The 16,966-nt window shown below is 43.8% G+C and overlaps 1 protein-coding gene across 1 annotated transcript; it reads right to left on the bottom strand.

Moving 5' to 3' along the window:
* Positions 1–74: 74 nt before the first annotated feature.
* On the bottom strand, positions 75–15,901 carry LOC105285161 (stress-activated protein kinase JNK). The gene is made up of 8 exons (XM_011349166.3): positions 15,762–15,901; positions 12,541–12,670; positions 11,536–11,733; positions 10,921–11,055; positions 10,705–10,834; positions 10,360–10,518; positions 10,089–10,213; positions 75–9,888 (listed from the first exon to the last, which is right to left on the bottom strand). The coding sequence occupies exons 1-8, from the start codon at positions 15,899–15,901 to the stop codon at positions 9,736–9,738; spliced, it is 1,170 nt and encodes a 389-aa protein (XP_011347468.1). The 3' UTR covers positions 75–9,735.
* Between the last annotated feature and the right edge of the window lie 1,065 nt (positions 15,902–16,966).

The following is a 16,966-nucleotide window of genomic DNA, read 5'->3' as shown; positions in this document are numbered from 1 at the left end:
AAAAATAAAAATATGTAGATACACTGTAGAGGTGGGGAGATAGCCGCAGAAAAATGAGAGAAGCCCAGGTTTCATATTTTAAAACATCAATTTAAATAACCAATAATTCATTCACATACAACATGTGTGTGGTATATATATCTCCTTTAATATTAAAAATTAAAACTTATAAATCATGCATATATATAAAAAGTGTGTATCCTTGTGTTGTTGCTGCTTCCTCCTTTTTCTCACTTTTATTGTTACTCCTTTATATTCCACTTTCTCACTCTCTGCATATACACGTTATACAGGCCTATAGGTACACAGACAGGTAAAGAAAATCGTAATTCATCAGCTCTCTTTTATTATCGATTTCAGACCAACGGCAGCGTCGCATTGAGCATTGGTTCAGCTCGCCAAGAAATAATATACGGATCGATTCCTCTTGCAAATTGAGAAATCTTTGGGTCTCGAAAGAATCTCGAGACTTCTCCCGGGACAAGTACGTGCGAGAAGATCACTCTCGTCTAGCATCTCGTATCTCTCGTCTTTTCCAAGACGATAAAGGACACGCACGGCTCCTCTGTGTTTTTTTCCGCAAGAAAAAGAAAACGGGCGAATCGAGAGAATGCTATTTTTATAGGATTGAATAAGAGCTCTTATTCGATTTCAACCAAAAATTTCTAACGCTTCCCTGCATGGTGTTATATTGATCATTATATATTTTTAAAATATTGGCACCATTTATAGGATCCATATAGAGGATCAAATATTATAGAATAAATCCGTTTTTGAATGTTTGTCAATAACAAAAAATTCATAAAATTGTAATTTTCTAATACCTAAATAAATATTCATTATTATATTTAATCTTAGAAAAAAATAAATATTTTTTGTATTTATTTTCTTAATTAGACAAATAGAAATAAATAAAAAGGTAGGAAATAATTATCTATAGGATTATGAAGTCAATGGTACATTAATTTAAAAGCTGAAGAATTTACGGCTTCTCAAATAAAGAATCGTGATCGATATTTCCCGATTCGTCCATTTTTCGCGAAGTCGCTTCTAGCGGACCTGTGTATATGTGTATATGTGTCAGTATATGTGTGTGTGTGTCTGTGTTTGTGGGTACGTATGTGTATCCCTAGAAAAATCCAAAATGCAAACAAGAGAGTTATCGATCGACAAAACGCGATTTGATACATTGGTGTATTCGCAAAAGGCTAAGAGCTAACGACACGCGACGATGATTTTTGTCGATGAAAAAAATTTATCCTACGTCCCGAAGTCCCCAAGTCAAAGGATGCTCCAGATTATCGATACTCGAAGCCTTCGAAGATAGTATACACGCTACCATCTGATATTCTTGTAGAAGAAGTATTACACGTTACTTACATCGATATCATCCGCGCATATTAATTGAAACAATTTTGACGTTTGCGTCAAATAAATAAAAAAACGTGCTTCCCTTCGCCTGTTGAATAAAAAAGATCATCGGGTATCGATATTGCTGGTCGTTTCCGATCGCACGACGAATGTTCGTTTCGAAGAGCCCTTTTGGGGCTCGATGCAGCGTTTCGACGGTGATAGCGATTGGAGATTGGAAGGAAAGAAACACGGCAGAATCTCTGACGAGCCTCGATTGTATAATCTGGCCTAGATACAAGTGGTACAACTCTCTAAGTACAAATAACACGACGCGCCTTTATTCTTCATTGTTTACTTCGGCTTACTGTTGCACACGCTCACGTCTAATTGGACTCATGAAGTTCTCGTATCGGTATATATATTCCTCAATACAGTATAATACAACCATAATAGCGCAATGATCGTAATAATAATGGTAATAGTCAATAATTAATAATAATAATAATCGTAATATAATAAAAATCACCATTGTCTCTCCATCACATCGCCGTCGTCGTTACTATAATGTATTTATAATATTTATACTGCGTTCGTGTGTGTATGTGTGTTGTGTATGTGTATGGATTCATACAATTATATCATCGTATCGCCGCGAGTATAAGTGTATAATTACAATACAATCGTACTTATTAATATACACAACTTAATAAATCGGTCGCCACCATTTTCTTCTTCTTTTTTTCTTCTTTTGCTAAAAACAATGCGCAATTATTGTGTTCGCCCCGTTCTACCGTTCGTCCATCGTACACGATCATCAATTACTATTCATTATTATTGTTGTCGCTTACTTGTATGTACAGAAGAGGTATATATTCAATAATATTAATTTAGTATATAGTATTTATAATAATTTAAGTTTACGCTTTTCACGTGACTACTCTGTGTGTATGTGTACGTCCGTGTATCCGTGAGTGTTGGCTCTAGAAAAAAGAAAGACTCGCTTCGCCCCCGTCACTTTTCTTCCCCTGCTCTCCATGATCTCCTTTATTTCTCAATTTCTTGTCTGAGACCCTGTGCAGGGTGCACTCTCGAGGGTTTGTACCGCGAACCGTCATCGGAGAGTGAAATTCTCTGCCGACTCAATCTCGATTCCGCTATCCGTGAGGGTCGTTCTGTCGAGTACCGCTCCTAGAAAGCGAAACTGACCGCTCGTCGGCAGAAAATCAGCCCTCGAAGAGTGGAACTCTCCAATGGACACTCCTGCTGAAACTCACGGTCGCTTTTACGCTCGATCGAGGAGTCGCTTCATACCGGAAATGTATGAATCTTGACTGTCATCTGTGTATGTGTCTGTATGCGTGACACTCGAAGGATACACTCGTTGAATAAACGAGTCAGAGGAAGGATCACTTCTCGATCGATTGCACCCCGTCCGTGATCGTTCCCGGAGAGGGATTCACGGTAAAACTGTCGAGAGTACACCAAGCTTGAGAACGAAAATCCGCGGAAACGAGTTCGCGCCTGCCGGATCGCCGATCGGTCCCGGCGAGAGATCGTCAGCGAGGAAACGAGCGAATTTCTACGCCAAGATTTCTCTCTAGATCGTCGATCGAAACTCCATCTCGACTCTTGTTACTCTCGCGGGCAATTCGCCGGAATTTCGACGAAAACGTGGCCGGAGTTCCACACAGCTCCACCACGGAAGGTTCACACAGATCGAAAGAGCGGTAAAAGTAACATTATTGCTCTGGCGATTGGTCCACCCCCGTTCCTGTCAACAGGGGAAACGACAGGGAGAACTCGCTCGGGAGTCATCGTCGATCGGCAGGGGGCCATCTCCGTGACCCGGCGTCGAAGGAATCGAAATCGGAATCGACGAGTTAGCTCGTCGGATCAGGATTTCGAAGGGAGTTCAAATTTCGCGGAGATTGTAGAGCCGTCGCGATCGCTTGTGATCTGGAAATGTCGCCTCGACATCGATTCAGTTCAGGCTGGATTGTTCCCGCGGAACAATCGGAGTATCTGTGATCGTAACGATCATTCCGCGGAATCGAGCCCTTAACGAAATCGTTCTGATCATCCCGTTTCGATCCACCCCACACACCGCGTCCTTGTTCTCGCGGGACGAAACGACGCTCGCTGGAGGAAGAGCGCTTCTTTCCTTTACCGGAAGTGACCGCCCTCGCGGTCACTCAGAATCATCGGCGTTTTCCGCGCTATGTTCTACATACGAAGGAACGGGCTCGATACGATAACGATCTAGATGTCTATCCTAAGTGATTTTTATCGCAGACGCTACGCTGTCCTGTGTGTTTGTGGTGTGTATGCATGTTCTTTCTCTCCCTTTCTCTTTCTCTCTTTCTCGTTCTCACTCTCGCTCATTCTCTCTCACCCTCTCGTTCTCCCTTTCTCTCTGTCATTCTCACTATATTAAGGACTAATTTCTTTTAAATTAAGACGTCTCGCCTATGCGCGATATCTATCTCACCGCTAAGTTTAGCAACATGGACATTATTAGTTTGTTTCTCTTCATTAATTAATTTTTCCCTTGCCCACCCAAACCGAGCTTCGCTCGACGCGTCGATCGTCGTCGTCGTCGTTCAAAATAATCCGCTTTTGTTACACGTTATCCCGCCCTCCCTCATCGCGCGTTAAAAAAGAGAATTATCGCTCATGTGCCACTCACCCGCTCTTTAAACGATTTATCATTATTAATCGTTAGTTAGTATCCCTTAACGCTCATCTCGTTCTCGCTACGATATTTTCAATCGCGGTGCTTCTGTCAGCCGAGTTCCGTCTCATACCTTTTCTCTGTTACTCTAGATTCTATGTATATTGTATGTGTGTAATAACGTAGAGTCTGTTTCCCCTGGTTTCGGAAGCGATTGGCGGCCGCCAGGACACGTTCACCGAGATCACCGCGAATCGAAGACTCGATCCTGCCCGCGAAAGCGCAACATGGTTTCCATAATCTTGAAGGTGCGTCGAACGAGCGAGGCCGAGACGCGAAAAGATATACGAATCGAGATTAAATTTAATTAAGTTGCGGTGAAAATATAATCGTCAGCGTTAACTGTAATCAAGGACTTAAAAATAGAAACTTCCGATTGTATTGTCACAAATTACGGATTATTTTCACTCTTCATGCATCGTGATTCATCAGGAGTTCAATAACGATATGATATTGAGCAAAAAACGCAAAAACGAGCAAGAGAAAAGAAGAAAAGAGGGATTTAAGCGAGAGGAGATTAATTATAATTAGCAAACTAAAAAGAAATTTCTCTTTCAATATATTCATTAATAATATTCATTTCTGATTCTCTTTTCTTGCATCTCCGACATTGTTGGATTCCGTCAACTGTTGGAGACGTTACTTTAAGGGAGCTCCACTTTTCCTTCGTCTCGCGAATATATTCAGGATAAAATAGGAAATACTCAATGCCGTGAAGAGAAGGGATTCAGGAAGTCCCTCAAGGTAACGTCTCCATTTAGGTTCTCCATCCGTATCCCTCATCGTTTCTCGGCCTCGAGTGCGTTAATCAGTGTGGTTTCTCTTCCGAAGGTGTCAAAGGCACATGACTGAAAGGTACCCGCTATTTTCTACAGTCTCTTCTCGCTCGACACAATCGCGTTGATCGCTTTTATATCCTTCTTTCTCCTCTTTTCTGCTATCGACGTTGCGCGTTCCGAGCGCGCTCACCGGATCCTAACAATCGTCGTATACAGTCATGTTTCTTTTTCTACGTATTGAAAAGAAGTGAGTTAAGGTAAGTTTCGCGCCGATTTTGCGATCGATCGATACACCGGAAATAGGGGAGTCATCGCGCGGCTTTCGCGAGGTAATTAACCGGGCGAGCCCTCCACCATTCATCTTTCCCACCCCTCTACGCGACACTCCGCGTACAACGTCTCTTCTTTTGTTTTTATTCTTCTCTTTTGACTATTATTATCTTTTACTATTTATTAAGTTATCGTTATCGTTACTTTACTTGTTTATCGTTACTCGCTACCGTTTATTATCGCTTACTACGTTTGCTTTAACTATGGAAACGAGAAGAACGTAGTACGAGCTGCCACGAAACTACATTACAGTGTGTTATCTGTGTGTACGTGCGTGCACGCGCGCGTGTGGTGTATCTGACTGCTACATGTATGTATGTGTGTGTGTGTGTGTGTTTGTTCATCGAGGACGATGTCCTGCGGTGTGATCCGGGCCGTGCCCCCTCCTCCCCGTTCGATAAAAGTGATAACGTTTCCGAAACCGGGCGAATGTAGTTATCTTCGCGTTCTTTCGCTCTTTTTCTCTCACTCTCTCCCATTCTTTCTCTCACTCTCTCTCTTTCTCGCTAACACGGCGTATATCCAAAAATCTTTAGAAATTCTCAATTACGATAGGTACAAATATACCGCGGGGAGATTATCGTAGCGAATATTACAAAATCTTTGTCTGTTCTCAATATCTCTCTCTCTCTCTCTCTCTCTCTCTCTCTTGTATCGCAGACGGGAAAGAAACGTCGCAAGCGATTCAGCGATTCTCGAAAGTGATTCAAAAGATTGTGCTGGCTCAAGAAGGAGCTGGACGAAATTTTCAAGGAATCACGGTTCACCGAGTTTCCCTTCAGCGCGCTCACTGTGCGAAGAAAAAGGCTCTTTTTAGCTGATTAAATGGAAAAATAGTTGTATCTCTTTCTCTCTTTCACGCGCACGCACGCATTCCCTCACTTTCTCTCCCTTGTCGCTCATCCTGTCCATCATCCGCACTATTGGAACAGCTACAACTTTTTTCTTAGTTCTGGTTTCTCTTAATTTGTTTTGTTTGGTTTGTCTCTTGTCTTTCGCTTAAGTTCAACGAGAGTCACCCTGTGAGTACACGCACATGAAGGGCCGCAGAAATTACCCTGTGTACAGATGCAATGCCCAAGAGGTGTATAATCTGGGTGCGCCTTTAATTGCTAAAAGTATCGTCCGTTAATTAAATATAATTGACTTTACTTAACGCGGTTTACGGTGGTGGCGTGGGCCGTAAAATATATCTCATTATGCGTTGATTCCCGGGACGAGACATGCGCAACGAATCTGCGAATAAATGGTATGGCAAAACAGACACAGCAATGCAGTGAAATGTCACTCCTTAAAGAAGGGGATGTATGAGCCTGAAAAAGGCAAGGGGGGAATTTTCATTCTGGAGAATTATGTCTCTAATGTTACAAAATCCAAGTGGCTCGAAAATTTTGTGATTTGTAATATTCAATGTGTGTGTGTGAGACGCTAAACGGATGATCCCTCTCCGAAGGATGAAAGACGATCCAAGAATCTCGGATTTAATTATCTTATCTGCTCAGAATTTTGAGACCAATCTCCGATTTTGGCAATTAGGAACCTAATCTCACAGAACGATCCGTTTAATTAGTCTATTTTTTGTTTTACAGGATCGACACTTGGAACACCGCAAAGTTGCTGCGTCCATCTCGAGCTCGGAAATTTTCATCAGCTCCCTTATTGCAAAATACAGCAAGCCGTGAATGTACAATGTTTCTTGGCAACAAATTGCGGACAGAGCTCGAAACTAGCGCGACACAAGGGCGTTCCAGCGTTTCTTCTTAGTCTCATAACGGTCACAAGCTCGTTCGCAATACGCATATATGGGGATATACACAGTGTCAGACAATATGCGAGAGAAAAATGCGTTGATGGGGAAAAAGGGACAGTCGCGTGTCCAGGCAGCGCGACGGCAACTAGCTGAATTTGTAAAGATTTTTGGCGCACTGCTCTCCGCTTCCGTACACGTCGCAAAAACGAGATCGCTTATCTAGCTCGTACTTTTATATAATATTTTCTTGTTCCTTAATCGTGTGTGTGCGATACATTACGTGTAATTATCAGCAGTATCGTCATTAGACTTTTTTTTTATTATAATTAGTGTTACAAAAGCTTGATTATATTTGGATCGGACTGTAGCAATTATATTCACATAACTATATCGTCGTGGAAAATAAAAATTTAAACGTTTACATTATACAATTACTCTTCATCATCATTCGTCGATTCGGTATTTTATTTGTATAGCCCCTCTCCTCTCGTAATAAATACAATTATCTCATATAGTAGTTGTCGTTATCATCATCAGCGTCGGCTCCCTCAACCCGGTCCACCCTCGCGTTCATCGTTACGACGGTCGCTTCGCGATACTCTGTCGAGAGAGATGAGGAGGTACACCTCCCCTTTTATACTATATACTCGTCTATACAGTACGAATTCACACGATCTAATAAAAAGAATAAAAATTCAATAAACGCCTTTGGGAATACTTCGCGCGAACTAAGCGAGATCGCCGCTCTCGATCTGCCGCACGCGATTGCGATTGTTACCTTCACCTTCCACCGATTATTGCGTCGAGTTATCATCGGGTTCCTCCCCGGTTCGTTTCGCCGATTGCAAAAGTACTAAGCACCGTGAGTCCATCGCGTCGCACGTTGCACGCGAGATTGCACGTGAAGCGGTATCGCTACCGCCCTACTTAAAAAGCGTAATAATCGGTAATTGCGGGATCGCAATGATAGCGTAACCCGATTACGCCGTTACGAGGATCGATCGTTGTGGCATTGCACTAGTTCTTCCTCCCTCGCTCTCCGTATCGACTCGATAAAACTAATCAACGCTCTCATCACCGATCCCAACTACGGCTAAGGAAATTACAAATTACGAAACATCATGATAGATCGCGAAGTGATATCTCTACTGGCACTGATAACGACCGAGACAAAAGCACACAGAGCGGAGACGCGTAGGTCCGAACGAAAAGGTTTTTGCACGCTTACGAAAAACTCGGTATCGTACGCGAGATCGTGCGGACATTTCCCGTTCAGCGCAAACTTGGACTCGCAATAATAATAATTATCATTATTATGTACAAAAATCCTACTCCCTCCTCGCCGATCGCGCTTCCTTCCCCCGAAGAGAGCACGATCAGCTTCGAGACTCGGCGTGTGACGCGATTTCCCTGGCGCGTTACGCGCTTCGTCGCACTGCGCGACACGCGTATCTTATCGTACGGAGTCACATGAATGAAATTAACGATTATACCTAACTTATGTCTTCCCGCGCGACTTCCGGCTTCCTACCGAAGGGTCAGGTCTGGGTCATCTGGGCGATCGCCCGGCTTTGCCCGCAACAGGACGATCGAGCGACCATATAAGCTCTGTGATCAATTTCACCCTTATCACCTCATGGTGTAAACTTTGTACCCCGTAAATCCCTTAAAAGAGCGTAGAATAGTTTCGCGTTAAAGTTACGATATACGTGATTCAGAATCATGTGTGTTCCCGTGTGTGTGTGCTTAACAATGGTACGAAAAATATATAGTATATGTACTTGCTCGCGCGCAAACGATAAACGCGCTCGATCAGTCCTTCCGCCGGTCGCAACGGGCGATCGAGCGCACCCTCGATCGTTCAAGCCTTTCCTTTCCTTCGGAGAAATTAACAGGAACGATCGAGTCTGCGATCGTCGTGAAACCTGAAAACCGTGCCACGGGAGTGATATCTCCACATCGTTTATCTTCCACATCGATTTTATTGCTACAAGAATGCATGGCGAGTGTCGTTCAAGATTGCGGGACGATGTGGATAATCAGAAACACCTTCGAGCATCGGAAACTCGCAAGGAGAAAATCAAGTGGACACCACAAAAAATAACATGACGGAGACTGAGACAGAAATATCGCGCCGTGGATCGAGGCTCTATAGGTTCCCGGTGGTCGCGAGGTGTTGAGACGCGTGAACCGAGGGGAAGAGAGAAGAGACTCGTCCGACAACCCAGGCTGGCAGTAGTTGAGAGGACGATGACGCGGTGATTTCTTCTTCGTTCAGGCAGTTCGCTCGTTCTTCCACTCTCTCTCTTTCTCTCTCTGATCAAAGGATCAAGTCTTTTCGATCCTGACGCGTCTCGCGGCGTGTTTCGCGATCCTTCTCGATTCCCATAGCTCCGGTAATCGCAAGGAGAATGACGAGAGATCTCCAGGATATCCGAAGCATTTCTCGATAACTTTCTGATGGAGCATTTGTCCACGTCGTCCAAGAAAGAGAAGGATCAACCGTTGCCTTCCTGCGACGCTCGACAGAGTAAGCCTCGATATTTTGTTCGCTTTCCCCCGCGCGTTTCTTTCCTGCTTTTAAAAGATCGTCAGAGGGAGATCAGTTCGCGGACGTCGATCTATCTTCTTTTCTGTCTGCCTTCCTTCTGTCTCGTTCTCATCCCCCGGTTTCCCTTCCTGCCATCTCACTACGATGCCTTTGCGACGTCTACGCAATAAGTCAAAGTGTCCGGATGCTTCCTCAACGAGAAGGGGTTCGCGGATGCATGTGGGCTGCTACCCCGCGGTATCTACCGGCTCCCAGCCGTCTCTGATGACTGGGCAACCGCCGCGGGATTATGGCTTGTTTCATACTCCATTACTTCCTGGTAGATCAGCTCTTTCCACTGGTCCACCGTGTGTTCCCTCTCGTCCACGCTGTGATCGTATGGGCCTGGTGCAGGCTGCAAGATAAATTGAAGTTTGTGTGAACGATTGAGAAGAGTCTAACAATTTTTCGTAGAAATGTTATCAGAACGTTTAAACAGTGAAGAGATACGATATATTCTACTCGAAGGTATTATTTTTCGATTTTGAAATTTTAATTCATACTATTAAAACTTATTCCATTTCGCTCGTTTTGAAATTGATAGAACCTACTTACCGCATTCACTTCGCCTTCGTCATACCAGACGTTTATATAATTGTGTAGCAACGCCTCGTCGACGGAAATACGTCGCTCCGGGTCGATCACGAGCATGCGCGACAATAGATCCCTGGCTTGGCTCGCTGGAAGAGGAAGTAAAAACATGAAAGGAAGAACGAGCGAATGCGGAAGGCAGCGAATGCGGAATCCTCCCGTCGCTCGTGCGTCGGAACGCACGATTCCGTCGATCGATTCCGCGACGCGGACGTCGACTCGGTGACCCACTCACCTTTTAATCTATTGTGCTCCGAGGAATCTGAAGGGAACAGAACGTCCGGGAATAGCCTCTCAAAGGGATAGCCCGGATATCGCGGCCTGTTCTCCACGTAATTTCTGACGGTCGGCTGTAGTCGTTGCATAAACTCCTGGGCCGGAGTGCCAAGTTGCTCTGCAAATAATAGAAAAATTAAATTCCGTAAAAAGTGACCTAGTTTATAACGGCAAAATTCCAAAGAAATTTGAAAAAGAACTGCAATTTTTCTTATTTTATGTAAAACTTGATTCTGTTTCGAGAATCGGATTTTCTGTCAAAGTCCAGCTACTTAAAATGCGATTATTGTGTAATCGATCTTACCGATTATTTTGTTCCATTGATCGATGTGATCCGTGCCCGGGAAGAGTACGCCACCACGTATCATTTCTCCCATGATACATCCCACCGACCAAATATCCACATTTTCTTTGTAACCCATACCCAAAATCACCTGATACAAACAGACACACGTTCCGAGTAAGCAAAAGAATTGAATCTGCAGATAGCGGCACGAGAAAAAGAAGAGATTTCGCTCACCTCGGGCGCCCGGTAATACCGTGTAACGACATAGGGCGTCATCATGAAGGTGGTACCAGCGGTCCTCGCCAAGCCAAAGTCAAGAATCTTCAGCGTGCAGTCGGACTTCACAACGATGTTGCTCGGCTTTAGATCCTGTGCGAAAAATAAAAGCGAATTTTACAGATCCAATTACGCGAGCATCATTAAAGGCAAGACAATTCAGACAATTCAACGCGAAAATTCATGCAAACGTAATCAGAATCCGCCGTGATATTGCGTAACGTGTAGAGCGCGTTAACTTTATCCGATTGCATACATTTTTTAAATCCTTCGCGTCCGTGATAGTCTCATAATCGCATCATGAGCCGCGCCGCGCGTTCCCATTTTTAACGAATAACGTCGGGCCAGCTATTCTATTATCCATGCGGCGCGTCGGGAAATTAATCTGAACGACGGTTATTTCTTCTGGCTGCGCGGAAGCAGCAGCAGCAGCAGCGCGGATATAATATGCGGCGCTGCCGAGACTGATGACGCTAATGAATCTCGTTACGGCGGATTAAACTGCCCCGGCCGTTATGCAATTTTCATTTGGGCGCAAAAGCGCAAGTCGGGAATGGCACTATCATCACCTACCCTATGAATAATGCCGGCGGAGTGCAAGTGCTTGATGCCGCACAGCATTTGGTAGAGAAGATACGACATGCGCTCGTGATCCAGATCCATCTGGATCACCTGGCATAAGTTTGCATCCATCAGCTCCATCACCAGGTACACGTCTTGAAACTCGTCCAGCGATCGTTGCGGCGTGAACGCGTTGAGAAGACCAATTATCTGCAAAGCGACAAGCCGTAAGCGGAGAAATTGGATGCGACAACAAAGGAGATCTTTAGATGCTTTTCCGTATGCTATCATTAAACGATAATTGGCACACTTGGATTGTTCCGAAGGACTAATTAAATTCATCCTTCTTCTCTATACTTCCGAAGCATACTTCCGGATTCCGTACTTCAAACTCGTTTCTCTCGAGACTGCATAATATTTCCGCAACATTGTTGCGCCTCCAGCATCGAGCTAAAAGGGATGATCGAAACTGGGTAGCATTTGATGCGTTTCTACATTTATTAGTAACTGTTTTAGCTTCGATTTCTACAAACTGCAGTCGACTAATCTCGACTAATGATTCGATTATACTCTTAATGAAAATCAAAGAAAAATTATGCATTGTAAAAAGTAATATGGAAGCTCAAGCTACTTATATATTTCCTCGCTGCAATTGTTCTCGCTTTTTTTACAATTTTTATGCTATATTTTTATTTAATCTAAATGGGATATTTAACAAAATTTTTTAAACATTCTCAAAATATGAGTATTATAATCATATATTTATGTAAAAAATGTAATTATACTCTCCCGCATGATAACGTTATATTGCAAATAACGTTACAATGATAACAAAATGCATATACAAATCCGCATTCGTTAATTTCAACAGGACCATATTGAAAGATAAACAATGTTAAACATACCGGTCTTGCTGCAATTTTCAAAGACACTAATTGCGACACGTGCGTGCCCAAAGTAAATACATGTCACGCATTAAGAATAGTCGCAAACGCGGGTGGATTGCGCAACACTTACATTTTTGTGATTGACGAGCTTCATGAGCTTGAATTCTCTGTAGGCCCTCTTCGCATGTGTCACGTTTTGAAAGGGTCTAGATAGCTTCTTAATTGCCACATTTTGCGCAGTGACGGTGTCATACGCCGCGCTGCAACAGAAATGCAAAAGAAATTCAAGATTGTTTAATTGCGCATCTGATCGCATAATTATCTGCCGATGCAACTTTTAGCGAATTAAATTGAAAATGATAGATAATAGCTGAGCGATTTAAAAATTTTTCATTACATTCTACTTTGTATTTCGTTTTTTATTTCGTTTTATCCAGACATATGTATATCTTTCTTTAATTTTCCGTTCTCCAAGAATTCATTTTATTCGATAGACTTGTATTCTGCTCTATCGAATTTCTTTCATTCTATAAATCAGATCTTCCGAGGACATAAATTTCAACGTGTTAAAATACAGCCGTGGCACGTTGCAAATTTCGTTATTTATTGCACGGATGCAAGCTTGTCAGGAGATCGCGACGCTAAATTACACTTTGCGCCCCACGTTATGCGAAATGCGCGGCGCGTCTCGCGGAGCGTAATTTTTCTCCGTCGACCGCCGTAACAACGTCACCGACAGCAGTATCAAAGGACAAACGAGCGTGATGTATAACTCTTGGAACGAGAGCTCGGTTTAGGCTCGGCCGTTCCACCTGGCAATCCCTCAAAGATCTCCGCCTCTTCTCTCTCACCGGATTCCCTTTGAGAGCCGCGTCGCGCGAGTATGTGCTCGATTGTCTTGGAATTGTCTAATATGAGGCTTAATGCTTCTCCCCTAAATTTTGCTTTTTCACAGGATTTTTCAGAGCACTTTGCGTATATTTTGTCTTAGCGCAACTTAATCGCGAGCTAATCACTGATGCTAAATTGACGAGTGAATCTCCAAACAGAACGTATTTATTGTACGATTCAACATTTATTTTCTCGTCTTCCTTGGATACTGTTGTGTATCGTATAGGTTTGAAATAACGGGAAGAGTCACCGGGTACACGTGCAGCGATTTTGAGAGATCATTAATTCTATTCCTTCGAGAAACTACCTTCAAAGTAACACATTTTCCTCGACTTCTTAAATAAATTTCACAAGAAAGACCACAACAGTGTCATGTGAATTGATATCATCTAATTCAAGAGATCTGATCAAGAAATTATGAAGATACAATGAAGTCTTTGGTTTTATCAATCATTTCTGTATCCATTTCGGTATCCATGATAAAGTCAGAGTTAACGCACAGGACCATGGGTAATATCCGGCCGTCGTTAATTAATTTTTTTGCACTTCTGATCTATCTTCACATGCACGCAGGATCGACCGTCTTATTCGAGAGCAGAACCGCCCGGTCCTCGTGAAAGAGGAGGCGAGACGGCATCTCGCATGCTGTCCGTAATGCACCACGCTGTGGTAGAATTTTATCGAAAACCGATATCCGCATTCCCTTCGACTATTCGTTCGTTCGTTCGCTCGTTCGACTTATCCGCGCACCACGACCATCGTCTATTGTGCGAGATTGCGTTCCCTCGGATAATGCAATGTTACAGTTCCTACTGGTCGTCGAAAGGAGAGACACGTGCTAGGACTACGGTCCAAGGGACGCTCACGTGGCCCCCTCACTTTACCCGCGCGATCGATATCGTTTGCAGTGAATTTCGACAATTTCCCAAGTTTGCCTCGCGCACATCTGCGCTAGATCGCTAACAGTTTGAACAAGAGTAAAGTAGGTAAACTAAAGCAAGGAACTATTTGTGAAATTTATGGCCAGATTTAAAAGGCAAATTTAAAAGGCAAAGGGAAGGTAATAAGAGCTGTTTATGTATTTTTAGACACTTGAAGAGATTTATTAGTTAAAATCTAGGTTAAAATAAAAAGAGTATTTGTAGTATCGTGTCAAACATTTTGCACGAAGTATTCTTTTAATTGGTGTATATTCCGATATCATCTTTTTGTAGGAAAATAGATTCTAGTAATCCGCAGCGTGCAGACTTGGCAATTTTTTTTGAAAAATTGTTCACAGATATCTACTTATGTATATCGTCTCTTTCTCGATCGATCATTATCTATTCGTACCGCGTCTTTGACGCAGCTGTGATACCAATGTAATCACATAATGCCTTTCGTCTGACACGTAGCACGCCTACACACTGTTACAATACGTCGGATGTGAAAGGAACCCGCGACTATAGATCCCCGCGAGATCTATTCAGCCTTCAGGTATTCACGAGAAAAAATAACTGCCATCGGTTTAATTCGCCTCGTCTGGAGATCGAGTCCTGATGGCAGCCACGACGACAAGAACGGCAGAAAAACGTTGTGGAATTGTCGCCGAAAACGATTTTTCTAACATCACGTCGCCGGCTTACAAGGAAGGGGCGTTCTGCCTCTCGTCGACGCATTTCCCCTGCCACCTCCGGAAACTCGCGTGCTTCTGCGAAATCTCAACATTCTCCCTCGTTCCGAATCGAATTGCCCGATTTACTTCGGCTTCCTGTTCATCCGCGCGGCCAACAATATCTTCCGTTGCCCTTGTCGCTCTTCCGTCCCCCAGATCGATCGCATTCGCGCGATTCAGTCGGTCTCTGATGAGAAATCGTAGTTAATCCTCTTCCCCCTTTCTCATCTCCGTTACCCTCCTAGAGATGTATGATCGACGTAGCGAGAGAGATACAACACTCGCCCGACTTCGAATTCACTTGGAAACTTTCGCCCGCCTCTGACGGATGCCGCTATTATTACCGCTTACGTACATTGGATGAATGAAGACGAGTGAGACTCGGGACTCCGAATGTATCCAAGTGAAATGTAGCGAACATATCGCGCGCAATAAATAGAATGTCTTCAATATAGTAGTATCTTTGCTCAGCATTGGACGCTGAAACTAGATCTATATAAAGTCTCTTTCAATTTTTTATCTTTCGTTGCTCTGAAAATTCTTCAGTCTTAGTCCAAACAGTTTCATTCCCTAAAGAAAGAAAAGTATAGGAAGCAGGCATTAATTTGCCAATTGGCACCACCAGGATTGCCATGTGTCCGTCCTTAATTCAACTATCGTGATCGCAAGTCTGTGTGGAATTCAACACGCGTTTAACTACAGTCGCAATGATCAAATTGCAATTGTTCTGCATGTTCCGAACGTAAGTCTACAAAATTTAAGTTTGCCAAAGACGAAGGTGGAATACGTTAGTCCAAGTTACTCACCATACTATCCCCTGCGCACCTGAACCGATAGGCTTGAGATTTTGGTAGCGCTTCAGGATGGTGAACTTGGTGTCCCCGACCTCGACCGTGTAAAACATGGCGGATAGCCGGGTTGTCATGTCAGGCCCCAGGTAAGGCATGCGCCTCGGTGTTCGTCTCTCCTGCTGCTGCTGCACCGCCGCCTGCACCCCGTCCACCCCGCTGGAGCACTCTTGGTGCGCTCGACGGGGACTTACGCTCTTAGCCACTTTGGACGTGAGATTGCTAGTGCACCCACAGAATTATAATGAGGGAACGCAGCCGGAGAACCAGGAGTCTTTCCTTTGCGCCGCGCTGCTGAGGACAGACCGTTCCTGCGGACTCCGTTTCAGCGTGGTGGTGGTGAGGCTACTACTGCTGCTGCTGCTGATGCCCGATGAGTCCTCACGTGTCCCAGAATTGTCTGCAACAAGAAGAGCCAAGGTAAAGATTTGTATAAATTCTATACAAACAATTTTATTATAAGTTTGCATCAAATCATAAGTTCTCTGAAACACGCATAGGCTTTTACAATGTAACAATATTTCTTGTGATGTATTCAGTATCTCGTGACAGCCAAGTTGTTCCAAGGAAAGTTGACAATTACAACGTATTTTAATAGAATCAAATTTATCTCAATTTCGTAGGGTAATTTTGGCGTACCACCAGCGCAGGACTCCAGCGTCAAGGAAACGATTAGAAGATTAAAGGAAGGAGGGAAGGAGAAACGCTCGGGACGGGGCATGCATAACGTTTCGCGTGCAACGATCTAATAATAACGTGGCTCAAGGGCGCGGGTGCGAATGATGTGATATTTGTAGCGCGACGGATAATCGAAACCATATCATTTGTACGCGCTCAGTCAACGTCACTTGCGCTGGGTCCGCACGTGGCCGACTTACGTGTACGCAAATACGCATTAATCAACGTCAAGGAAACGCGATGGGCGTTGCAGGAGTCAAAAGGCGCAAAGCGAGTTCCGCGCACCGTAATACTTCCTATCGTCGGTCCAGAGCGAATTGCCGGAAGACGAGGGGAAGTCAATCCGAGGGTTCCAATCCGAATCGAATTAGCATTAGACCTTCAATTAGAAGTGAGCGCCGCAGGATAGTCGAATCAAAATTGCATGTTCCGCTGGAGAATGCTAATCTTTAGGGCACAGACTCGGAATAACTTGAAGTGGTTAG

This window comes from Ooceraea biroi, chromosome 6 (genome assembly GCF_003672135.1).
Source record: "Ooceraea biroi isolate clonal line C1 chromosome 6, Obir_v5.4, whole genome shotgun sequence".
NCBI lineage: Eukaryota > Metazoa > Arthropoda > Insecta > Hymenoptera > Formicidae > Ooceraea > Ooceraea biroi.
This window is presented reverse-complemented; position numbering and strand designations above follow the sequence as displayed.